Source organism: Crocuta crocuta, unplaced genomic scaffold (genome assembly GCF_008692635.1).
Source record: "Crocuta crocuta isolate KB4526 unplaced genomic scaffold, BGI_CrCroc_1.0 scaffold318, whole genome shotgun sequence".
Taxonomy (NCBI): domain Eukaryota; kingdom Metazoa; phylum Chordata; class Mammalia; order Carnivora; family Hyaenidae; genus Crocuta; species Crocuta crocuta.
Genome location: NW_027531425.1, coordinates 4,872,465 through 4,897,822, shown reverse-complemented (window position 1 = coordinate 4,897,822; position 25,358 = coordinate 4,872,465). Strand labels below are relative to the sequence as shown.

The window sequence follows — 25,358 nt, the reverse complement described above, 5'->3', positions numbered from 1 at the left end:
ATGACAGAGAGCCATGTACCTGGGACCTCATGGCAGCCGCCCCCTCCCGCCAAGTCCTGGTGCCCAATGCATGACAGTGCAATGTATACAGGGCTTTAGACACCTTCCAAGTGACAGGGGAATGAAAGCCACACAGAGCTTGATCCTTCCTCTGCACGGAGGCCTCAGACATCGCCAGCAATGTCACCAGGCTGCACTGCCCTGAGGACTGTCTCGAGAGGAAATGGCATGGGAGGAAAGGAATGAAGCTCTAAAGGCCTGGGGGCTGGCGAGGTTAGCTTCTCCCTCAGAAGGCAGGCCCCACAGGGGTGAATCTACAGAGAAGAGGAGGGCTGGAAGCTGCTGGGTCTTCAAGGTCAAGAATGAGTGTTCTCCCAAAGGACTGGCATTGAGCAGAGCAGCCCCAGGCTGGCCTGAGAACCCCAGCATGTCAGAAGTTGTGTGCAAACCCGAAATGGCCATCTGCTGGGGTCAGGGGTCAGAGGCTTCCTGGGAAGAACTGTGTACCCCTAGACAGGAGCCCATCCGCCCACCTTTACATGTGTGGCCAAGTTCCACAGAGGCCAGCGCAGAGGGGATGGTCTTAGAAGGGGCGGGCATATCCCAGGCACCCGGTGGTGCTGAAATGGGCCACAGCACCCGAGACCAGCTCTGCTCTGAACATCCGAAGTAGGAGGCAGTGTCTCATCTCCCAGGAGCCCCTGGGGACCGTAGACCCCACATGGGATCAAGTCTGTGAATTGCTGCAGCTGAACTGAGGCGGGAAGGTTCTTAGACACTGGCTCTCCTTGGATTCTAACCTGATGCCACATCTGTCCTTCTGACAGAACCCTGGGCCCTGCCGGGGGACCCCTGGAAGGTTCTTTTCTACCTCTAGTCGGGGCTCATGAGAGCACGGGTAGATGGGCAGAGTGGGGCACCTGGCTGAAGGACCCCAGCAAACCTGAGACTGAAATGCAGGAATACTGGTGGGTCCTTGGACATTATATTATTTCTCCAGGCTTTCTTTACAAGGCTCTATCAAGGTCACCCCAAGCTAGGATGTGCTCTGGCCAGTACCGGCTACAGGGGCGTTAGCCAGGGAGCCTCCAGGGAGACAGACTGAGGATGCAGATAGCACCACCCCAGAACTACCCTGGGAGCAGCTACAAACACAAACCTTGATGGGTGTGCTGCTCCCCCCAGGGAAAACCCAAGGCCCACTGGCCACTCCCTTCTCCACCACCAGGGGGCACCTGGGGGATCCACGTCCCCTCAGCATCGTAGTAGGAGTGGGACTTCCCAGGTCAGGCCAGCCTATCTGAGTAAAGCAACAGCCTGGCCAGGCTGATGGAACCCTTGGACCTGTGGCCCAGATGAGGCTGGAGACAGCGTGTGCCCAGGAGAGGTGGCCAGGACTCCCTTGAGGGCTCAGAACCCACCTCCTCTGAGAACGTATCACTACTGCACGGCCTCTAGCCCTGCACGCAGGCCTACACGCAAGTCAGCAGTGAGGCCACAGTTACTAACGGCTCCCCAAATCCATACTTCTGTCCCACCAGCCTAAGCCATCTTTGATGCTCCCATTTCTGAGGCCAGCCCGCCCCTCCCCCCCCTCCCCAAACCTGCTGGGGCAGCTGCCAGTGCCAGGTTTTGCTAGGGGGTCTAGCTTCAGGGCCTGGCCCAGGGCTGTGGAGAGCTGGAAAGCACAAGGGGCCAGACGCCAAGGCAGGACAGCAAGACTAGGAAGGCCAGGGGGAGGGGGGGACATAAAAGGGAGCATGGATGTGCCAGGCCCCAGGCAAGAACAAGAACACACTCAGACACCGGTGGCAGAAGACCAGAGCCAAGAAACCAGAACCTCGGGGCAGGCTCCAGGCCCCAGAGACGAAGTACTCTGAGTGACGGCCAAGCGGAAAAGGCACTATGCCACATAGAACACACATTGGCTTGAGAGGCAGAGGCGTGAGTTCGAATCCCTGCACTAACTCTAAGTAGCTGAAATGGACTTCTCTGAGCCTCACTTTCTCATGCACAAAACAGGAATGATAATCGGGCCTCCTTCATGTTCTCCTGAGTACTTAGCACGTTCATGCAGGTTAGACCACCAGCCTAGAGCCTGACCACAGTAAGCATTCAGACAACGGTAATAATTGTTATCATTAGTATAGGCAAAGGCTGAGTACATGAGACTTCTCACATGTACTGGGGAAAACTGGGGGCAGCTGCGGTGCAGTTTCCTTCCACAGGGGGCAGTGTTGAGATCCTCACCTGCCCCCCTACTGGGAGAGGTGCTTTCACCCTGGACAATGAACCTGGCTCAGTGTCCAGGACCAAGACAGGCTCGAATTACACAGTGCTGTGTGTCAGGAAGACTGCCCACCCTGATAGCGATGGTAATTTTTAACACAGTAAGTGGATTCTAAGAAGACATCCCATGGCTACCCCTCAGCCCTGCTGCTCACCCCCTTGGCCCCTACCTTGGCCTTCTTCATCTCAGCCACCTCGGTCTGCAACTTCTTCAGCTCCCTCTCATAGCGGGACTGGTTTTTGAGCAGCCGCGCATGCTCCTTCTGTGCGGCCTGCAGCTTCTGCAAGTCCCGGTTCATCTCCCGCAGCCTTTTCTCATAGTCCGCCTTGATCTTGTTGGCCTTCTCCTCCGTGTAGCACTCCATGGTGCCTGAGAGCAGCAAGAGGCCCCTGTCAGTGCCGTGTCAACTTTGGGCTCAGGTGGTGGGGGGGGGGGGGGGGGGAGGGGACCAGGAGCCTGGGTTCTAGTCTCACTGCGGGGCCTTGAGCAAGTCATACCCCTCTGTGCACATGTTTCTTATTTAAACAATGAGGGGATCCGACTGGAAGATGCCAAGTCCCCTTCCTGCTCAGACATTCTATTGGACCTTGAGGGGGTGTTTGCATCTTGAGATCTCTGAGCTTCCTGGGAGGGTCCTGTGGGCCACTCCTGCTGGCTCGGCTCTGACCCATAACTGGAGGAAAGAACCAGGCCAGTGGGAAGGAAAGAGCTAGTAAGAAGACAGTGATGTGGGCCAGAGCAGAAGGGATAAACTTGACTTCTCTATCCTTGACCTTTGCTGCCCGAAATGCCCACAGGTGTCTCCTTGGGGATGTGCAGCAGACTCTTCAAACTTAACAGGCACAAGACCAGACTCCCAATCTCGGTCCCCCTCACCCCAGCAGGCTCCCTTTCTCAGTAGATGTCATCACCGTCCTCCCAGAGGCTGGAGCCCTGAAGACATTTTTGACTCACCTGACATTTTCCACCCAGTCAGTCAACAAACTTTTGTCTCTATTTTCAAAATGGATCCAGAACTGGACCACTCCTCAGCACATGCTGTCTAAATCCTCTTTCACCAGAATTTGTTTGTTTGTTTGTTTGCCCCTAATGATTCACCAGGATCTTTGTAACAGTTTCTAACTGGTCTCAAACTACCACATTCGTTCCCCTCCTCATTAGCCAGAATGTTCTTCTCAAAATACTTTTAAAATTGACATCACATCCCTCTCTCAAAACTCCACACCCTTCCATCTCCTTTAGGGAATAAAGCAATGTCCTTCCAGGGATGGACATGACCTGGTCCCATACTTCTTCTCTTATCTCATTTCTTGTTACTGTCCCCTTTCACCATGTTCCAGCCATCGGTCCCTTGTCATTCCACCAGCATGCCAGGCGCACCACCACCTCGGGGCCTTGGCATCTTCTATTCTCTGCCTGGAATACTCAGCCCTGTGCTCATTCTGTGCTGGCACTCTCTCACCTCCTTCAAGTCTGCTCAGATATCACCTCCTCCGTGAAGTCTTCCATGACCATCCTTTATAAAACTCCAACCCACTCCCCAGCACTCCCTGACCTCCTTCCCTGATGTATTTTTTTTTCACGGTACTTATCAGCATCAGACATGTTACACATTCTGCTTACTTATCGTATTTACGTCTGCCTCCCCATAAGAATGTATATTTCATGACGCAGAGTAATGTATACTACATTACTCACCCCAATATCTCTAGCACCTAGAATAATGTCAGCGCTATAAGATGGAGTCAACAAATGTTTGCTGAATCAGAGGATGAATGAGTGAAACAGTAATTGAATGAATGTGCTAAAAAGCAGTATAAAGAAAACAAAATGTGACGAGTAGGTTTGTAAATAGGTTCAAAGGAAAATACTCCAGGAACTGAATACAGAAAAAAAGGCTAAGGAGTATCATGTCCACGTCCCTAGGGAAATAAAGGAGGCTAATAATACTAAAGATGCTGGGGTGCCTGGATGGTTCAGTCGGTTAAGCATCCAACTTCAGCTCAAGTCATGATCTCACGGTTTGTGAGTTCAAGCCTTGCATCGGGCTCTGTGCTGACAGCTCAGAGTCTGGAGCCTGCTTCAGATTCTGTCTTCTTCTCTCTCTGCCCCTTCCCTGCTTGTAATCTGTCTCTCAAAAATAAGTAAATGTAAAAAAAATATTTTTAATAAAAATATACTAAAGATGCTAATAAAATAATAATAGATGTAAAATGAAGCACAGAACTAGGGTTAGACCTAAGACGTTGGTGACAGTGGGTCAAAGGGACACAGTCCACAGGTCAGAAGCCCTTGCCCAGAAGACCAGGTAAATTGCAAAAGGTGCCAGTTGCTGGGTGGGGCTTGTGACTGCAAAGGTGGGGTGGGGGACAGCGAGGGAGGAGCGGGGTGGCGGCCTCACTGAGGTTCTGCAGCACACGGTCGCGCTCCAGTTGCGTGTCTCGGATCTTGTTCTGCAGCAGAATCAGCTTCTCCTCATACTGGTGCTTGAGAGTCTGCAGCCGCCGCTGGCTGTTCTCCAGCTCGTCAATCAGTTTCTGCTTGATCTCGATCTCACACGTCAGGTCAGCCAGGTCTGCCTGGAAGTTCACCTCTGTGGGGGCAGAGACAAGCTCAATGCAGTTCAGGGGGCTGAGGGTGGGGTGGGGGCGCTGGGGCTCTCCTTCCTCTGCTCAGCCATGACCAGTCCACTACCAGATAAATCCCATGGTGGGTAGGGGTGACTCATTGGAAGCCTAGCCTCAGAAATTCAAGGCTGGCCCAGGAGCTAGGTGGGGGGGTCTAGGCATCCCACCACCCCTGCTGTGCCCCAGAGGCCAACGTCTACCTGTCATAGATGGCATGGGACCCAGGCTGGGTGGAGAAGGAGGGCTGTGGGTCAAAAATGGCAGCAGGGCAGAGTTGACAGAGTGGGTGTTCCTACATTTTGGCACCAGCCAGACCTACGTTCAAGTCTTGGCTCTTGCATCTACCACGTTGGGGAAAACCACTAGGCTTCTCTGAGCTTGGGGTGTTCCTAACACCTATGCACAGGGTTGTAGTGAGAACTGAATGACCCAGGCCAAAGGGGTGGAGCTCAGCAGTGCCTGGCATATGACACATGCTCGGTAAGTGCCTGCTGCCGCCCTTTTCATTACTGTTGTCTTTACTGTTGATGGTGGTGGTGGTGGTGATGGTGGTGGTGGTATCATGTCTGGGAGTCCCGAGCCCTGGACATCCATACTCTTTGAGAACTCACTTAAGGCCTGACCCCCTTAAGAGGAGACTGACCCCCACCTCCCCCGCCTCCTCGGGGCATCTGGCTCAGGGACTTGATACCAGAAGGTCTGTGCAGTTTCTCTGGGCCCAGTGCTGATGGGCAGCCCGCTCCATGCACCCACCACTGGGTGTGTCGCTTCCCCCTGTCCCGGCCCGGGCGCACGCACCCTTCTCCTCAGGGTCTGAGTCCGAGTCCACCAGGCTCTCCTCACTACCCGAGTCCTCGTCTTCATCCTCACGCCCCTCCTCCTCCTCACAGCCACTTTCATCTCGCTCTTCCTCCTCCTGGACACCAAGCAGCGTTAGGGGAGGCCAGCGGCCCCTCCTCACTCAGGCTGGGCCTGGCCTCAGGGAGGGGAGTCCAGAAGCAGAAGGAGTCTGGACAAAGCCTCAGGTGTGTCAAGAGGGTGGGGAACCGGGCAGACGAGGCTCAGGGCCCCTTGTGCCCATCCCCAGTCCTGAAAGAGTACCACCCGACCCCCTCCTCCAGCAGCCTGAGCAGAGCCCCTCTGGGAGAGCCTCCCCATCCGGCCTCACCCGTTTGGAATGAGGTGGGGGCCTGAGGGATGAAGAACACCAGGGCACCCAGTATGAGGACGCTCAGGGATCAATTCAACCAGAGGCAGAGCCAAGCCCTCTCCCATCCGGCCAAGGTAGCCATGGGGACCCCTCCGCTCAGCAGGGACATGGGGGTAAGCATGGAGATGGGAGGGGACGGGGCAGTCCCTCACCTCCTCAGCCTCATTCTCGTCGGTCTCCTCACTGTTTTCCTGTTGGAGTTTTGCCCTCTTTTTGAAGGCCTCCTTCTCTGGGCTGCCCAGGAGTGAAGGGTGCCAGGTTAGCTTTGCGCATGTGGTGGGGGGTCGTAGGGGTGGGACAGCAATGTCTTGTCCAGAGGCCAGGAGGATGGGGCTGGGCTCCTGTTCTGCAGAGAACGTGGCTGCTCTTCTCTACCCCCAATCTGGAATTAACCCTGGGTAATCTCCACCCTCCCTCTCCTCGGGGGAAAGTGCAGCATTAGAGAAAGGAGAGGGGCTTTTGCCCAAACGCCTGAGCAAATGTGCTCAGTGAGTTCCCAAGTAGCCCTATGGCAGCCCCCCGGCTAAACACAAGCGGGAGCGGGAGCCCTCCGCGCACCTCTTTCTCCGCTGCCTGATCTCCTTCTTCTTGAGCCGCTCCAGGTCCTGCTTGGCCCTGCGGATCACTTCCGAGGCATCCTCCATGGAGCTGGCCGGGCTGCCCCCGAAGGCCGGAGCCCCAGGAGATGCACCCAGGGAGTAGGGGCTCCGAGCCGAGGCCCGAGACAGGCTGCGGCGCAGGGACTCATTCATGGCCTCGCTCTCCAGGAGCTTCGTCCTGCGTGGGGAGAGCAAGGGGTTGGGGCCAGGTGCGCCGGCATCGCCCTGGGCTCTGGCCCAGCCCATGCCCTCCACCATTCCCAGATAGGCTGGGGCTCACTCACCGCAGCTCCTCAATCTCCCGGATGTAGTTCTGGATCAGAGCCCCGATGGCTTCATTGCCATCACCTGGAGGGGGAAGGCGGCAAGGAGAAAGCAATAAAGAAGGTAAGGAATGGTAAGGACCTGCGGCTCAAGCTGGTGGTCCTGTACCTGTGCGTCCAGCAAGACAGCACATGTGAGCCTTTCCCTAAAAGGAATCTACATCAAAGAAAGATGCATACGTGTGCACAGATGTACACAAGCACTGTTGGTAAGAGCACGAAATCGGAAACAGCCAAGGTCCATCCCCAGGGGGCTGGTACCAGATACTGTTCGTCATCGGCACATATGGAACACTGTACAGCTCAAAAGAATTAAGTACATTTACCTGTTTAATATGGAAGATGTCCAAAGCATAATGCCAAGTGATAATGGGAAGTCATAGAACAATACATATGATCCCACATACAGAAAAAGGCACTATGTATTCACACACATATATGTGCGCACATCCATATGAATATATATCCAGGCTTGGAGCAAAGGCATGGGAAAACGTGCACGGAGCTACTTCTGAGAAGTAGAGAGAGTTTAGTGAGAAGGGGTTTTAACCTCTACTTCATGCATATTAAGCAAGGAGGATGGATTCATGTACTACTTGTGTCGTAAAAAAAGGTTTAAAATCATGGGAGGGGCTNGGGGGGGGGGGAATGTGTGCAGTGGGAGAGTGAGGTTCAAGGGGCACAGCCAGGTCCCCAGAAGCATTGCCTCAGGGCAGAACTGAGGTTGCTCCCAACCCATTCCCCTACTATCCCAAGGCCCTAAGGGCCTGGGCATTCACCAGGGCAGAACCTGGGATGGTGGGCCCCTGGACCACCTAGCCAAGGGCTTCCTCACGTTGGTGGTAACCCACAGTGAAGGCAGCGGGCAGCTTGTGATGTGTCACTGCCAGCCACGGCTCTGTAGTTGCCTAGTAGTTCCCCTCCATTACCCCATTTGGGCTCTATCACTCTAAGACCCTCTCTCCCAGTTGCATAGACAAAGCCAAGTCCAACCATGTTGGCTAAAGGTCGTGCAGCATCTTAAGCCTCCTGTCTCCCGAGCCCACAGCCTGCAGTGGGAAGGCCCCTTCACCCATGAGGTCCTCATGAACCGAACCCTCACATCGATATTCTCCAGGAGGTTCCTGCCTACCCTGGCCCTCCCCTGGAGGTTGGCTGTAGGGTACCTGTTGCCCCCCAGCGAGTCCTGGAGGAGCCGAGTGAGCTTGGAGTCCCTGTAGGGCACGTGTACCACCTTCTTGCTCTGGTCCCCCAAGGCGCTGATCACGTTGCCCAAGGCCAGCTGTGGGAGACAGACCCTGGCACTTGAGAGGCACTCAGGGAGAGAGGGAGTGGGGACAAGACAGCCCCGAGCCACCTGTACCTGCCTCAATGACCCAGCAGCCCTTGGAGAGTTTCTATGGTGATGTGATCATTTGGTGAAGTCAGGAACTGGGCCAAGGGTGAGGGTGAAGGAGGAAGGGCCTCACAGTAGGGACATATGGGTGGCCTGGGCAGCAAGAGGCCCAAGGAGGACTGGGCAGCCGTGGCCATAGGGTCTGGAAGGGGTCTGAGACTGGGCTGTGCCGGCTGCCGGGGCTGGTGACCTGCCATGGGTGCCTACCAGGCCACAGTTGATGGAGATGCCCTCCTTGGCCCGCTCGCCGGTGGCCCCCGTCCGCTTCAGCCGCTCTGAGCCAGCCAGGTCCACAAAGTGAAACTTGGCGGTGAGCGTCTCATACTCACTTGTGGGAGCTGTGCCCTCAGGAAGCCCAGTCACAGCCTCGTTCACCTGTGGCAGAGGTCACGTCTGACTCACCTGGCCCTTGCCCCGCCTTGCTGCTCCTCTGCTCTCAGCCCTCATCCTTCAATAATCCCGGAGCGGGGCGTGGGGCCAGGAGCCAGGGCAGGGCTGCAGGCGCCTCTCCCCTTGCACAGGCAGAGCATCTGACCGTGTGCCCAGTAATCACACATGCCTGATTCTCATGTAACCCTCAAAACCACAGAGGCACGGTTCCCCCATTGTACAGGTGGGTAACTGAGGCTTCAGGGAAAAGCAAAAGAAAAATCACCAAGTGGCAGAGGCAAACACCAAGCCCGGATTTGCTAGCTTGGGATCCACAGCTCCTTCCTCACCCCGCCCTGCTGAGAAGCCCCCATAATACACCAGCTCCGGGGCCCCTGCGGGAGCCTTACTGGGTCGGGCTGGGTGCACACTCGCATCTGGCACACGTGGATGGTGAAGATGGCGTGTGAGCGGGAGCTCTGCACGTTCATCTGGGTGCTGGCCGTGGTGCGGGACAGGGCCCCCTGCTTCAGGCACTGGATCAGCTGGGGAGGGAGGCATACGTGAGAACAGAAGACCGGCGATGGAGTCGGGCCCCGCCTGCCCTGGACCTTTAGTGGATGCTCACCTCCTCCTGGGAGCTGATGAGGCGGGACGTGACGCCCGTGGTGTAGATGCCACCATTCCCATCTTCGTGGATCTTGATGTTAGACCTGCGGTGGCGGGCGTCAGGGTCACGGGTGCTATCAAACAGGTCAAGGATCTCCTCGTTGTAGAGCTGGGTGGGGGCAGAAACAGCTGCTGGGTTCATGTGGTACATGGTGTGGAGCCCCAGGGGCTTTCCTGCATTTGTAAATCAATTCCATTTTGCAGATATGGAAAGTGAGGCTCTGGGAGGTGAACCTGTCAACACTGGCTCCCTCTAGGTTCTAGATTCCATGGTCTTTCTCAACAGGTATGGGGCGGGGGGCAGCTGGGTCCTGGGCAGAACTGTATTGAGGCTGTGTTTCCACTCCCCAAGGAACCAGCATTCAGCAGCTTTCAGTCTTGGCAAGGGACTAATGACCTAAAGGGATCAAGGGGACTCAAGGTCCCAGATGTAAATGAGGAAGATACCGTGATGTGGGCAGATCCTATTATGTTTGTTTGTAGGCTAGGAAAGGGGGAGGGACGTGGTTTCAGATGAGGGAGGGGAGAGGCAGAGCTCAGTAGAGACTGATGATCCCTGGGGTTGAGGCGATGACAACCTCCCAATGGGGAAAGAATGTGAGCATGGAGAGAGCATGCCCTTGGGGCCTGGCATCCTGGGGAGAGTGTGCAGGGACCACTGGGGGAGGTGACCGGGCCAGGAGCAGTCACCTTATTTCACATGCTCTCAATCTCGAAGATTCCTGTGTTTGGAATCCCTGCAGGGAAAACTTCACCTGCTGAAGAGCTGGGCTCTTCCCCAGGTTGGGGGGCTGGGGCTGGGGAATGGGAAAAGGGACAGGGCAGCTTGGCCAGAGGCCAACAGAATCCTGTGGGGGAGGGGCAGGCTGCAGCCCTCTGACATCCGAGGCTTTGATGCCTTAAAGAAACAGAAATACTCTACAGGAAGGGGAAGGGGAAACGGAAGGGACTGGTGCAGAGGTGGGTGCCATGGTGCCTGTCTGTCTGTTGGGACAGGCGCACGGCATCATTTAACCCTTTGTGGTTCCCCCTTTGGCATGAGTTTTCTAGGAACTGCCCTACTCTTTGGGGATTCCCATGGCAACAGAATAAAGAAGAAAACAAAGAAATGGAAAAGTTTATAGAGATACACAGCAGTAGGACACACACACACACACACACACACACACACACAGAGGGGGTCACTTTATCAGAAGCCAAAAGCCCAGAAGGACAAAGAAAAACTCTCACATCTAAAATACAGGGTCCTCTAAGGGGAAAGTAGATGCTCTGAGTGCCCAGGAGGGACAAGCAGTGTTGCGGTGGGCAGGGTGGGCCACGGAAGACCTACAGAGGGCTGGAGCCACATCCCTCCCTCATAGGGCACCCTGGGTACAACCAGAGCCCAGGGCAGCCCCCACCCAGCAAATGCCCCAGAGCCAGGGGTTGGGGGTCTATGGGTTGGAGATTCAGATGCTGAGAACTGAAGGCACCTGGTTCAAGTGTCCCAAGGGAGGTGCCTGGTCAAGTCAGGCACCCATGAGAAGTATCCAGGTCCACTTGCTTCCTTACAGACCTTTCTGGGAGGCCCTTTATAGGCCAAAGATCCCTACCTCTACCCCCAAAACCCCCAGATACCAAAATCCTGGCCTTGGCACACAGACATTCTCCCAGAGAGAGGAAGGACTAATTGCAAAGAAAAGCTCCTTCTGGAGGACCTTCCTCCCCTTGGGGTCAGAGAAGACTCAGAGGGTCAGGAGGGACCTCGGGCAGAAAGGGACAGGGTAGGCCCTCTGAGACTGGGGAGCAACCAGGCAGGCCGAGGACTTCAAGTGCCAGGCATATGTGACCATGTCATCCTTACAAAACCCGTAAGGAAATAGATATTAGAGTCACCGTTGTGCAGTGGTGACATGATGTGCCCAAGGTTACATAGCTAATAAGTGTCAGAGCTGAGAATCAGTCAGGGTTTGAAGAGATCTTAAAGGTTCTCATTCACTTAAGCCCATCTTCTTCTTTTTTAAAGTATTTATTTTTGAGAAAGAGAGAGAGAGAAAAGAGTGGCAGAGAGAGAGGGAGACACAGAATCTGAAGTAGGCTCTAGGCTCCGAGCTGTCAGCACAGAGCCTGATGCAGGGCTCAAACCCACAAACTGTGACATCATGACCTGAGCTGAAGTTGGACACTTAACTGAGATGCCCTGACTGAAGCCCCTTCTGATCCAGGAAACCACTTCAGAGTGTCCCACCAGTGGCCTTCTAGCTCTTGCTTGGATACTTCCAACAGTAGGATACTTATCAGCTATAGATGCTGCCATGGCTCCCTAGGCTCATTCCACCGTCCTGGGGGTATGCCCAGCTTCCGCGGTCTTGCTGTCCCCCACGTCTCCCTCCTGCCCACCCTACCAGGCCACAGTACCTCCAGGAACTGAGCACTGACTTTGAACTCAGGCCCAGCCACACCCTGCTCCTGTGCCCGCCGCTTGCGCTCAGCAATGCCCCCAAAGAGGTGTGCAATGGCCCTCGGAATGATGCCTTGCTCCTCCTCCGCTGTCGCCGTGTCGAAGCCGGTGCCCATAGTATATGTCTTCCCGGCCCCTGTCTGCATCCGCAAAGATGGAAGGAGGGGGTTAGACGGCACCCTCTGGGGAGCATCAGCAAGCCCTGGACCCCAGGCTGGACAGAATTACTTATCATTCACCACCCAGCTTGTCACCTGTCCCTCCGGGTCCCAAAGCCACACCCTGCAGAAATCCCTTCTGACTGACAGCCTCCCTCTGATAACTAGCCAGGCTGCAGCATCCGCAGGTGACAGACAAGACCACGACTCCATTGCAAGCGCTCTCTGAAGGGCCAGAGCTCTCTCTTCTACCAGGCGGGCTGATTGGGGTCAGAGTGGCCCTTGGTGGGGGTAGAGGCGGCTTACCTGCCCGTAGGCCAGCACCGTGGCATTGTAGCCCTCAAAACAGCCCTCAATGAGCTTGCTCACACAGGTCGAATAGATCTGTTCCTGCCAGGTGTCCAGGTCGAAGACAAAGTCATAGGTGAAGGCCTTGTCCTTCCCCAGAAGGACCTGGGGCTCCCCCGGGGTGACAGAGGTGCAGATGTGACAGCCCTCAATCTTCTCCTTTGACAGCTGGGGCCGAATCCTGCCAGGGACGGGGAGAGCCCCAGGTCAGACCCAGCCAGCAGGGGACTGCTGTGGCTCTCCTCTGCCTCATCTGTCTGCCAAGCCTCTGCTCCCCCCAACCCCCACAGCTGGAGGAGAAGGAAGGAAGCTTAGGAGCCTCCCCAGAGAATGGAAGCAACTTTTGTAATAATACGACAATAGTAATAATAATATCAACACCACCCAAACATTTATTGAGCAGTTGCTAATATTTATTGAGCACTCTATATATTGGATCTGTGCTAAAAGTATTTTACATAAATGAGGTCATGTCTTCTTCACTACAAATCTGTGAGGTATGTATCATCGGCCTGATTTTACAGACGCGGAAACTGAGGCTGAGGGACTCGAAGCGACTTGCCCAAGGTCATACAGTGGGATGTGACAGAACCAAATCCACATCCGGCATTAAAGTATACATCCCTGACTGAACGGAGAGCCCTAGAATTAGTGTCCCACAGATGGGGAAGGGAGGACAGCTTGCCCCCTTCTGGGGAGGGAAGGCTCAGCACCAGGGTGGGGACTGGAGGGACAGTCCCGGCTGCTCCCCTCAGGACTCAATTAAAGAGCAAACCAGAGCCTCCGCCGTGGCCCGCAGAGGCCGCACGAGTCCTCCAGCTGCGGAGCCCCCTCTCAGATGCCAGAGCCTGGTGCAACATTCTGAGGCACTGGCTCCGGTTCCTCTCTGGGGGCCCAGGGGGACAGACCAAGCACAGCCCTGACAGAGCAGGCCAAGTCAAAAGTCCACTGAGAAGGGCAGAGACCTCAAAGAGGGATACCAGGCCTGCCACCGGCCTGGACCCCAATTCCAGATCCTGCTGGGCTCCCTTATAGTGAAGAAGAGAAATGGCACCAGAGCTGGGTGGGAGCCAGCCATAGATAGGGCTATCTCCATCCAGCCACCTCTTCTCCCTCTTCCAAGCAGCCATTGCCATGGCAGGGTCCCCATGGCAACCAAGTGTGAGTCAGTGAGCATGCGTTGTAGGGACTGGCAGAAAAGCACTTCCCAAATGCCTAAAATAAAAGAGGGGTGGGTTCGGCGCTGACGCTCATGGGCTCACAGAAGCCAGCCCTATCAGCCAGGCGCTTACAATGGGCTACTTGTCAGGCTCCCCTTCCCAAAGCCAACATTTACCAAGAGAAGAATGAGCGGCCCAGGCCAGCATGCATCCAGGGCCCAGTGTGGGGCATCTAGCCACAGAGCCAGGGCCACCGAGTCGCCATCCTGTCCCCGTCCGGGGGCTTCCCCAGCCCCCAAGGCCCACTCAGAGCTGCAGGCCAGGGGAGATGCTCCCCTCAGCCTGTTGCCTACACTTTGCTGCCAGAAGGTCAAAGGGGACTGGGGAGGGGAGATAACTCCCTGGGGGAGGGTATGGGGAAGTTAGCTACACCAGGCCCAGTCCACACCACAGATGGTAGCCTGGGTTTTTTTCAGAAGTGGTTTCCCTTAGGCATCAACAGGTCCTCAGAGGTCAGTGGCTCTCCCCTCACCAAGGCTGACGGGAAGGGAAGGTTACCACCTTCATCCACCCTATCCAGCTGTTCCAGGTCATGTTGAAATTAGAACTCAGCTTCCCAGTCCCCCCACTGAACGGTGTTCTCACTGGAAAGGGAGCAGCTGATTCTTGCTCATCCTCTCTGGACCTGCAGACTAGAAACTTGACCCACACCAGGAGGCAGACTGGGCCAGCAATTCTGCTACCTTGACCACTAATGGTGGCAACAGACACACGTTCACACTCACTCTATGCCAGGGAGTGTCTAAGCTCGGACATACACTAACTCTCGATCCTCAAGAGAACATCTGAGGTGAATACTACCTCATTTGTAGACGTAGAAAATGAGACGATGCCCAGCTAGTCACAGACAGTAAGGAACAGAGCGGGGTTTGAACTCTGTGTGTGTGTGTGTGTGTGTGTGTGTGTGTGTGCGTGCGCATGCGCGCGCGTGTACATGCACCTGCAGCTTCAACACTTCTAGGCCACAGTGTCAGTAAGGGCAGGGCTCAGTGGGCCAGGGGGTAAGAGTGGCTCATATACACAGGGAGGCTTGACAGGCAGCACTTCTAGGGTGGGGGGGTGTGGCACTGGTCACAAGGCACCAGGTAGGCACCTGGAGCTCTGGCCCTCAGACGTGGAAGACCAAATACTTCCTGCCCAGGGCTTCCAGGTGTTCCCAGGTGAAGCCAGCGGCTGGTCTGGGAAGGCCCCGAGGAGTTTCTAGCATTGCTGGCTAGCGCTAACTCCGGAAGACACCCTCCCTACCATGTGGGCTGCTTGTGATAGGATTTCTGGATCCAATTCAAATACCATTTAATTACTCCAGGCAGATGGCAGTGCTGGTGATTGGAGGAAATCGAATCAGGACCCCTGGAGACAGTGAGAGCAGGGGAGGGGGAGCAGCAGCTCTGCCCATCAGGGCCCATCAGTGAGGAGGGCAGCTTCTCCTTCAACAAGCAGTCCCCAGAACACTGGAGAGCGCACCTTCCAGGAGCAAGACGGCTGGCAGAAGAGCAGTCTGGGAGAGAGGATGGAGAAGAGGGGTTCAAGGATTTAGGGTCCAGGAATTGTGGAGTCAGTCAGGCATTCACCCTGGGGTGTGAGGCCCAGCACATCTTGATGTGGGGGTCCTCTGTGGTCAGAGAGAGCCAGCCGGCCCCAGGGTGGCTCCCTGTAAGCACCACGGTGCTTTGCAGGGTGCAGATGGGTGAGCAGTGTTACCCAAAGGAAAGGGTACCCCCTGGTAGACAGGACATGGGCTTAGGAAGAGTCACTAATTCCCACTAACCCAGAAGAAGGAGAGAGTGTCAGTCCCAGGAATGGGACTTGAATGAGTGACTGAAGGTGGAAGCAAAGGAGAATTAAGATTTTATACGTGCTAGCCGGGCCAGGCGCACCCGCCACAGACTAGCTCACTTAAGTGATGCAGTGAGCTAGGGATTTCAATGCCCATTTTCCAGAGAGGAAAGTTGAGGCTTCAAGTGGTTAAGTAACACACACAGTAAATACAGTGAAGCTGGGTATCAATTCCTGCTCTGCTTGACTTCAGATGAAACCTGCAGGTTGTTCTCCTTCTCCAGCTACCTCCTTCCCCGGGAAACTCTCAACCCCCAAATCAATAGATAAGCTTTCTCCTATAAAAGGGCTGTTAGAGCCAGGGAGGCGCTCTGGAGGGAATCCTGCTACATCTATCTGTCCATGCGTGCCCCAGGCCAGGCACCAGGCTGGCCCTGCCGTCTGGGCTTGCAATCCAGCAGGAGCAGACATTATGTCTCAGCTGTCCTGGGGCTCACTCCTCACCATCCAGTGGAGCATTCAAACCCACACCCCACAGGTAGGAGACCAGAGGGCTGGAAGATAAGAGTCCAAGGTCCTTGACAAGCCTCTGCCCCACCCCCCACTCTCTTCTTATTCACGAACCCCTGCTTCTTCCTGTGTCTAATCTCTTCCCAGTTTTAACTTTCTAAGAACTCCATCACCTTCCCCTCCAGCAGCCTCCCCTCCTGGCCCCACCGTGGGGGAGGTCACTTCTGTGGGCTGGCCGAGGGCAGATAAGGGGAAGGACGATGCTTCCAGTTACTGCGGGGTGGTGGGGAGGGGAGCCACGCACAGCCCTGCTCCTTCCGGCGGACATGGGAGGGGGGCCAGGGATGGAAACCGACTTCTAGGGTCTTCCAAGTAAACTACAGACTCCAGGAGCTGCGGACCAGATCCGGGATTAGGACGAGGTGAGTGAGGTATTCGCCACAAGTGCAAAATTAACGGGGTATGAAAAAACGCAGTAATCGAGATAAATTATAATTTAATGCATTATTTGAAAAACTCCAATCGGCAGACAATGGCCCCGCGGGCCAGCTCTGCGTTTTTGTCATTAGTCATGTGGACCACGCATCCAATGTCATTTCTGTCCGGGGACCACTGGGCCCAGGGAGCCCCTCACCCCAAGCCCTTCCCCTCCAAAGCCTCCCTCCACCCCTTCTGCCGGCCCGGGCAGGGAGGGAAGGGGGCGGGCCCGACAGCCCCGCGCAGAAAGGCTCCCGGAACCTCCCTGAACAGAGCCGGGTCTATTTGCCGCTTGGCAACCCGCAGACCGAGCGGCGGTGGGAGCGGGCGCGAGCGCGAAGAGAAAGGGCCCCGGGCTTTTCAGAGGCAGGATCTGGCACGGGCGCGTGGCCGCTGGGCTTCCTCTGCTCACAATTGAGCAGAAGCTGGTGTGATGTGGGCGGTTATTTTAATATCCTTCCCTCACCGCCGGAGAAATGTGCACCGGCCGAGGGGCGCGCAGGCGGCTGGGGGTCGGCCCCCCACGCGTCGGTGCTGGTGGCGGCGGCGGGACAAAGGCCGCGAACCCGAGCCCGGCGCTGCGGAAAGAGCTGAGCTCAGCGGTTCCGCAGCTCCCTGGGAAGCCAGAGGAGACCGGGAGGAGGCCGGCCGCGAGGCATGCGGAGAGACTGCCCAGGAGAAAAGCGCTGCGAGGGGTAGCGTGCCCAGAGCCCCCACGCCCTACCCCCTGGCTTGGGAGGGGGAGGATGAGGCTAGCTCCCCTCACCCCCGCCCCTTCCTCAGTGACATCACACAGAGCCAGCCAATCGCCGCCCCCCGGGGGCTCCGCCCAGTGACCTTGGGCTCCTAAGGGTTGGCTCCGCAGCTCAGGTGAAATTAGTCCCACCCCATCAGCCGGCTAGGGCCCTTCCCTGGGCTCTTAAATTGAATTGCCCCCCCCACAGTTAGGAGCTCAGCATCCTGAGCTCTTAAGGGTACAGCGCCAGGTTCTTTCTATTTCAAGAGTCTCGTCCCTGAGAGGTAACAGCCTGTGATATTAAGATAATCAAGAACTGTTCCAGAGTGCTTGAAAATTCTTACAATTATGGTGTATGGTCTGTGATTCCTGATGCCTTTCTTTCTTTGCTGGCACCTGGAACCCCTTTACCTCTTTGCTTACGCAACTTCCCGTTAGTAACAACCACCATACTTAAGGGGCAAGACTGCCTCTTTGCTAGACACTGTACCTACAATGCTTTTGCACTTTAGATCATTAAGCAAATAAGTTTGTTCTAAGGTGTTTTTGCTCCTAATTTACAAATGAAACTTCAGAGGAAATTAACTGGGCTCAAGGTCACCTAGCTAATAAAGAACAAGCTCTTCTAGGAAGACCACCTTTACTAGCCATAAGCCCCAGAGATTCAATCCAGAAGGAGGGCTGGAGAGCACAGGCATGCTAGCATGCTTGTGGGTTATTTGCACTTTGGGGACTTCCAGGCTGGGAGACACCCTCTCATCAGGCTCTGCCTCAAGCGCTTGGAGAAGAACGAGGGACTTGGACTGGAATCACCTCTCAGATGGCCGAAATAACCAGCATAACTAGTCCCTCTGGAAGAAGCCCCAGGGGGAATAAGCGTATCTCTTTTATCTTCTACAGGACCCTCAATGCCTTTCTGGAATCCTGAAAAGGAGCCCCCAGAGACTAGTGGAACAGAGAACCAGAGACATGAGGAAGTTCATTAGCCAGGTCTCTCGGTGTGCTGCCCTCAAGCCTGAGAGAATGATCTGATTCCACGACCTCCCTTCTGCCCAACCCCAAGCGGTCTGCCCGGCTCCAACCGCAGGGCGTCAGGGGTAAAGTGGAGCTGAGCTGTTGTGGTGGAAGTGGGGGGCAGGGGGCAGGGGACCACAGAGAGGAGCACCAAGACTTGTAGTCTGCCTGGCACCCTGAGTCACTTAGCCATGCTGTGACCTGCCGGGGACCAGCTCTTCTTCATCAGGGACAGAGCCAGATCAAAGGGGAGCTCGGCTACAGCAGGAGGGATTTAGATAAGCTAGCAAAAAGAACTTCCTGCCAGCAAAGACCGTTAAGCCCTGGGAAGGGGAGCCTGGGAGTCTGTGGAATCTTTTTGCTCAGAAATCATAGTCACTGATACCACTCTGGCTTCTTCTGTGCCTTCTGCACACCGGTGCCTTGTCTGATAAAGACAAACAATACCTACCGTTTTTTGAGAACCTATGTGTCAAGCTCATTTACATACAAGCACACATGTAATGTGTTAGGACAACCTTGTGAAGCAAGGGCCATTCCTCCCATTTTACGGAGGCTCAGAGGGGTGAAATTTCACAAGCCCAAAGTCACACAATTCGTAACGGTGGAAACGAAATTCTAACCAAAGCTGACTGCCCAGTCCCACTGCCTCTCCTGAGCAGCCCTGCAGCAGGGCAGGAGAGAGGTCGGACTGGAGAAAAACGATCCCCTCAGAGAATCTCCGGACTGATCCGACCGACAGCTGCCAGCAGCGCCAGGAGCAGTCTGTTGGGAAAGCATTTCCCCCCGTTTTGCAGTTAAGAAAGCCGAAGCCTAGAGCGTGGAGAAGCATGGAGCCAAGAGCCTGGAGGCTGCTTCGCTGCCAGAGGAAGGCGGCTCTCCTCTGCGGCAGAAACAGGGCGCCCACACCCCCACTCGAATGAGCATCCTCTCCCCCTCCTCCCCGTGGCAGCCTGCCAGCTCTGGGGAAGGCGGCTGGAAGCAAAATCCTGTTCTCTCAGGGGAGTCTGGCTCCCAGACACCCGGGGGCTTTTGCTGATTTAGCCAGGAGAAGGCATCTTCCCACAGAGGCCACTACTCTCCAAAATAGGGTGGTGAGGCCCAGTTTGGGGTGCTGGCCCTTTTAGCTGCAGGGATAGAGTAGGGCGCTACCCAGAGCCCTGTGACAGCCAGAGAGGGTCTGGTCGCCCTGTCGCTGGACCTTCTCAGACCCTCCCCCAGCATTGCCTGAGACTGCCCTCAGGGAAAAGACTTGGAACCCCCAAACAAGAAGGCTTTGTACTATGGGGTCAAAAAGCATGGGTTTATGAGGCCCTAGCAGATCTGGTGAAATGGGTCTATCAACCCTCTGTGCTTGACCTCTGCCCCCAAATATGTTCCCAAGCGCACAGGGAGAGGGTATAGGTAGACACTCCCAGAAAACCTTAGGGTGTCAATTCCGGGCACTTGGGGTTCAGCCTCCACTCTTTCCTCACATGTCCTTGACCTTTCTCTTTCACTTCGTCCAAGTCCTGGCTTCTGTGTAGCAACCAGGGGCAGGCAGTCTTGGGGGTAGGGGGAGGGGGGAACCTGGGGAAGAGACTTGTTCACAGCGCACAGGGCATCACCATTTCAGTGGAGCCCCTAGGGCATCACCATTTCAGTGGAGCCCTCGCAGAAGCGGGGTGAGGTATCAGGGGCTGGGGAGCGGAGATGCCAGGAGAAGCTGAAGGAGGGGGCCAGGCCCCGTCCAGAGCCAGAAAGATGCATAGGCTGAGCAGCGGCCAGGGGCTTCCTGAGCCACTGGTCTGACCCCTCCCCTGCAGGGGCCTGGGAAGAGGGGTGAGCGCAGTGCAGGGAAAATCTGCTCATCTGCATCCCTGCACGGCTGTCCATGTCCACTCCCTTCTCGGGGCATCTGGCAGGGGTTTCCCATGACCTCCCAGGAGACAGAAGACTCTGCAGAGTGGGGCTGAGTGGGGAGTGCCCAGAGCCCAGAGCTGTGATGGCATGTGCATCACATGGAGAACAGCTCAGTGTGAACTGGACCCTGGGGACCCTCCCCTGCTGAGGAATGCGGAGCGACAGGCGGCTGGCCTCTGAGCAGCTGGCTGTGGAGCGCTGTGAGCCCCTCCCCCAACATGTCCCTGGTCCTCGGTCCTCAGCCCTCAGTCCCTGCTGCCAGGCTCTCATCGATGCACCTTAACTCCAGTCTCAGACAGGACCAGCCAGCCTAGAGAAAGGACAGGTGGCCTCCACCACTGCTCTGATGGTGGGCTTCCACCCGGCCAAGTACAGGGATGGGGACTCAGGTACTTGGAGACAGGGGACCGTGGCAATGCCTCCCTTCCACAGCCCAGAACAGCCAGAGGTGAAAGAGGGGGTATTTCAGAAGTCAGAACACTGCCACCCGCAGTGCTGCCACCTGCCATGGGGCTTCACGGCCCCTCCTACAGAGCTCCACAGCCCCCACGCCCATAGGGACGGAGGGGTAATGCCCTGGGTTCAGATCCAGACTCCTTCATCTACTGGCTATGAGCATTCACTCATCCATATAATGGGAATAACATCAGTCAGCTGGTGGGGCTCCGGGTGGGTTGAGTGGGACAATGTAGGCACACTGCCTGGCACAGGGCAAGTTCAAGAGGTGATAATGCTTAGCCACCATCCAGTTCAGTCTCCTTTCCACCTTGGCGTGCTTTCTGCTGTAAGTGGAAGGAAGGAGGGAAAGAAGGAAGGAAGGGAAGGAGAGAGAGGAGGCTGGAGGCGAACTCTTCATTGTACCTAACATCACTCCCTGTAGCTCAAACCAGAGAGGCACCTCTTACATATGCCTTAAGTTAAAGCTTATTTTTAAAACATTTTATTCACATCAGTTCCTCAGGAGTCCACCCTTTGTGGGCTGTGTGCCTTCTACTTCATCCAAACCACTGCTCTTCACAAATGAACAAATGCAAACAAACCAGTTGTTCCCATTCGACAGTGGGTGAAACCGAGGCCCAGAAGGACAAACAGAAAAAAAAAAAAAAGCCCCAGGACCCAGCCAATGGGTGAACTGCCCTGGCCCCAGTCCTGCCCTTTGCCCCCAGAACTGGGAACGTAAGGGTCCCAGGCTCCTGTCACCTCCGCCACTTCCTTAGCCCCCGCCCCACCCCATCTTCGCTCTGAGGTTTTCAAAAGCTGAGATCCAATCAGCTTCAAGGTAGTCAGGCAGGCTGACTGGGTGGTGGAGGGGGTCGGTTTCCGGGGCCTGTGGTTACTACACTCTACTTCCTTGTGATGACATAAGCCCTATTTCTGCAGCGGGAGGCCACCATTAAGATTCTCAGGTCTCCATGCAGAGGAGGTCCTGTCTGAGCCTCGGTTCCCCCGGTCTATAACCTGCACAGCATGGGACACAGCTGGCATTGATTGGCACTGAACGGCCTTGGGCTGTCAGAGCAGAGAAGGGGGACTCTGAAGGCACCACCCATCCCCACCCTCATATAATTTTTTCGGCCTTCTCCAGTCTCTTTGTCCCAAGCCACCGATTCTTTTGATTCAAAATTTATACAGACATTGTCCAAGCTACAGGAATAACGACAGCTAGAGAATCCAGATGAGAGAGGGCAGGGGTGCAATCTAATTCTGTCCCCTGGGTCCCTGGCTGGTGCGCCCCCCCCCCCATCCGTTTCCAGCCCCTGCTCAACCCTGTAGTTTCCACGAATGGATGTGGGACCCGTAGAGGCACCTCCTCTCCCCAGCCACTAAAGGAAGGAAGCTAAAGGAAACCAGGAAAAGATAACAGGGGCACTGAGGGCTCCCCTCACGGTGGGGGCTCAGAGCTGGGGGCTTGAAAGGGTCTTAAATGAACATACCATGTGACTTGGCTTCCTTCCCCAATTTCAACTTTGCCAACTTGCATTTCTTAACGGCCACCCCTTCCCCTTCTCTCCATATTAGTCAGGTCTGGGTTGCAGCCTGGGGGAGGGCTCAGCCTCACCTCTCTCAAGCATCCATCCTCCCAACCCCCACCCATCCCCAGGTAGAGGGAAGCCCAGGAAGCTGAGTCCTTGTCTATAGGGGATTAATGGATAAAAGGATCACAGGGCAGGCTGGAGGGGCTGGCCTGGGAATCCCTTGGTGCAAAGGCAACTACAGCCTGGGTTCAGGGGCAGATAGAGGGGCCAGACTCCAGGGAGGCCTGGGGTAGAGCTTATAGGGTCTGCTCACACCTAGACCTCTGCCCTTACCTCACAGCCCCAGGTCCTGAAAGTTTCCACCTCTAGCCCTTCCCCAGCCCTGGCCTGCCCTACAGAGATCTGCAGACAGCCTGCTTTGATCCTCTTCCCAAGGAGATTATAGGGCCTAGAGCCCTAGGCCTGGCACTTCTCATCTAGTCTAAAAGGCCCCGCCAGAACCTACCCCCGTGACACAGGTGTGCGTGAGCACGTGTGGGTGCACACACACACACACACACACACACACACCCCAAACCAAGTCTGCCTCATTCCTGGCATCCCTGTCCCAAGAGTTGGACACAGGGCTCAGCAAATTATTCTTATGGGGACTCAGAAAGTACTTCAGTTAGATACAAGAAAGAACTTCCAGGAAGTCAGAAAGACAGCAGAACCCAGCACCCACCTGGACCCTTGGCAATTCCAAAGCCTTGGCCTTCCCCAGCAATGCCCTCCCTACTCCAGTACTCTACTCCAGCCCACTACCAGGTCCCTTAGATGGGACAAGTGTCTTCTAGAGGTGGGGATGGGGGGCTGATGGGGATCCAACAGCATGGAGGACTCTCCCCTACAGCTCCTCAGTGGCACCATCTGCTCCCTGTCCCGGCCCAAGCCCTAGTCTGGTCCAATCCTCAGCCCTCTGATTAGAAACTGGGTTTTGTCCAGGCATTGTCTGCCTTCCACGGCCGGCTGCCCATTGAGGTCTGGCGTGTGTCAGGCTGGGCGCTCATGCTGGAGCGGGAGAGGAGAAGTGGGGCTGAGCCCCCTAAAGCCTGGCTCTTCTGATGTTCAAATCTCCCCACCCCTCCATCGGAGATCAGCAACTCGAGGCAAGGAGTGGGGGCCTCTGGGCACTACTAGAGCAATCTGAGTGAGAAGCAGAGATAATGCCCATCACCCATTAAATAAAGAACTGGGTGCAGCGGGCAGGCACAATCCCTTCTCTGGAAAGGGTCTCAGAAACCTTCTGTTGGTGATGCTAAGAAGGCAACCCCAGCCTTTCCTCACTCCTCTGCACAAAGTGCCAATCCCAGGGGGCTTTTCCATACTTTACCATGCCCCAGTCCAGCCTGGGGAGGCTGACAGTAGGATAGGGGGCTTTGTTTGGCCCTCTCCTAGAAGATGGAGTCTAAAGGAAAGCCCCATGGGAGGAGCGAGCACCCTGTGTCTCTTCCTTCCCAGCCCTGGTTCACAGTGAGTGGGGCCAGGGCTTCATTTCCCTTTTATGATGTACTTGGACTCTCCCAGTCTGCTGCAGATGTCATATTTACATTTCTCACTCCCCCCCTCTCCTTCTACCTCCCTCCCTCGACCTCCACAGGATCCTGCTGCAATGTCAGCCCCAGCAGCAGCCTGGCCCCGCCCCGGCCAGCCCACCAGGCACCTGCAGGGCTCCTCTTTGTCTCTCAGGCTGTTCAGGGCCAGCAAGGCTGTGTTCAAGTGATGCTGAGCCCGCCTGATGCATGGATGGGAAGCACCTCAATCTACCTTCCTTGATCCCAGAGCTGCGATCAGCAGTCCACTCCTCCTCTCTGGGCTGCAGAGGACGGGCCAGATTGCCTGGGGGGCATCTGCCCTGGGGCAGGAGGGGGAAGCTTTTCCATAGTCCTCTCTGACCCTGTCTAGAGTGACTTCCCATGGGCTCTTGGAATCTGGGTCACCTACAACCTAGGGAATCGAGGGACCTGCCTCAGAGACCCACCCTAGCCTTAGACCCCATACCCCCACCCCCATCACACAGAGCCTGGGCAGAGATGGGTGTATTTCTCCATCATCCCAGCGTTGGTGACCAGTCCCAGATTGGCACGCTCCCACCAACAGAGCCCATCTCAAAGAGAAAGACCTAAAACAAATACAGGGAGAGGTGGTGTTGGTGTAAAGCATCTCCACCCAACACAAAGAACACAGACGGTTCAACTTCGCAGTAGTCCCTATTTTGCACCTCCATGTACCCCTCCCAACAGAAGCCCCCCCCCCCAGCCATGTCCTCTCCCCACCTCAATTCTGTCAGGATGTCACGTCAAGTCCCAGATAAGTCCGTGCACCACCCTACCTCCATTTTATCTGAGTGCCTGAAGATGGGGTACGGTTGTCACACCCTCCTGCCCTCTCAGAGGTAGAACCTCAGATACACCTCTTCCTCCCTCTCCTAGCCTCCTCTTGGGACAGGGCCAGCACGTTTTCTCCAAAAGCCCTTGACACCCCCTCCCCCATGGAAGGCCAAGGCACCGTCCCAGCCCTTCCATTCGTCCTTGCACTCAATCGATCTTTGTCTGCGAACCGGTTCCCAGGGCCGGGTGTGCTGCCTTCTTAGCTGGACCAAGAGCACAGAAGTAGCCTACTAGGGTGGATGAAGGGAAATTTCCTACCCCCCCTCCAATATCCCAGTATGAGACAGCAGCCCCAAGGGGAGGCGAAGAGGAAACACACAGACGCTCCGGCCTGGGCCAGGGCTGGGTGTGAAATACCGGATTTCCTTGTTTATTCGATTTTCTGATCATTAAGGGCTCCCAAGAGGGGCCCGAAATTACCACCCAAACAAAGCCACCTTCCAGCCTCCCGCGGGCCGCCGATCCCCTGCGGGAGCCGGTCCAGCGCACGGCGCCCTCCAGCCCGGCCCACGCCGACCCCTCCTCCGAGTGTGCGGACTCCGAATCGAGTGGCGCCCGCGCNCCCACCTGACGGCCACCTTGACGCAGCAGTCCCCCTGGCCGGCCATGGTCCTCTGGCTCTAGGGTCTGGGCGTGGATCAGGGGCGGGGGTCTGGGGGCCAATGCCCCAGGCAGCGGCAGCGGCTGCGGCTGCGGGAGGCGGGGGCGCGGGCACTGCTGGCGGAGTCTGCCGCGGCGGCTGGAGGGNGCCGGGCCCGCGCCGGGCTCCGCCCCGTCCCCGATTCACCAATCCAAGGCCCTAGGCAACAGCAGGGGCGGGACTTGAGCCTTTAAAGGGACCTCTTGGCTCGCATCCACCCGCTCGCTGGGAGGCGGGGGGGGGTTGAGG

The 25,358-nt window shown here is 56.1% G+C and overlaps 1 protein-coding gene across 1 annotated transcript in view; it reads right to left on the bottom strand.

Moving 5' to 3' along the window:
- The window catches only part of KIF21B (kinesin family member 21B), a 47,273-nt gene extending 22,078 nt beyond the window's left edge, over positions 1–25,195 (bottom strand). The window contains exons 1-14 of the mRNA XM_077771987.1: positions 25,037–25,195; positions 12,388–12,610; positions 11,881–12,063; positions 9,443–9,592; positions 9,225–9,359; positions 8,653–8,820; positions 8,006–8,331; positions 7,230–7,252; positions 7,011–7,074; positions 6,686–6,904; positions 6,280–6,361; positions 5,716–5,833; positions 4,692–4,883; positions 2,460–2,659 (exon numbers count right to left, since the gene is read on the bottom strand). Coding sequence (XP_077628113.1) covers positions 2,460–2,659; positions 4,692–4,883; positions 5,716–5,833; positions 6,280–6,361; positions 6,686–6,904; positions 7,011–7,074; positions 7,230–7,252; positions 8,006–8,331; positions 8,653–8,820; positions 9,225–9,359; positions 9,443–9,592; positions 11,881–12,063; positions 12,388–12,610; positions 25,037–25,077 — 2,124 coding nt within the window. The 5' untranslated portion in view covers positions 25,078–25,195. The remainder of the gene's footprint in view (positions 1–2,459; positions 2,660–4,691; positions 4,884–5,715; positions 5,834–6,279; positions 6,362–6,685; positions 6,905–7,010; positions 7,075–7,229; positions 7,253–8,005; positions 8,332–8,652; positions 8,821–9,224; positions 9,360–9,442; positions 9,593–11,880; positions 12,064–12,387; positions 12,611–25,036) is intronic.
- Positions 25,196–25,358: the final 163 nt, after the last annotated feature.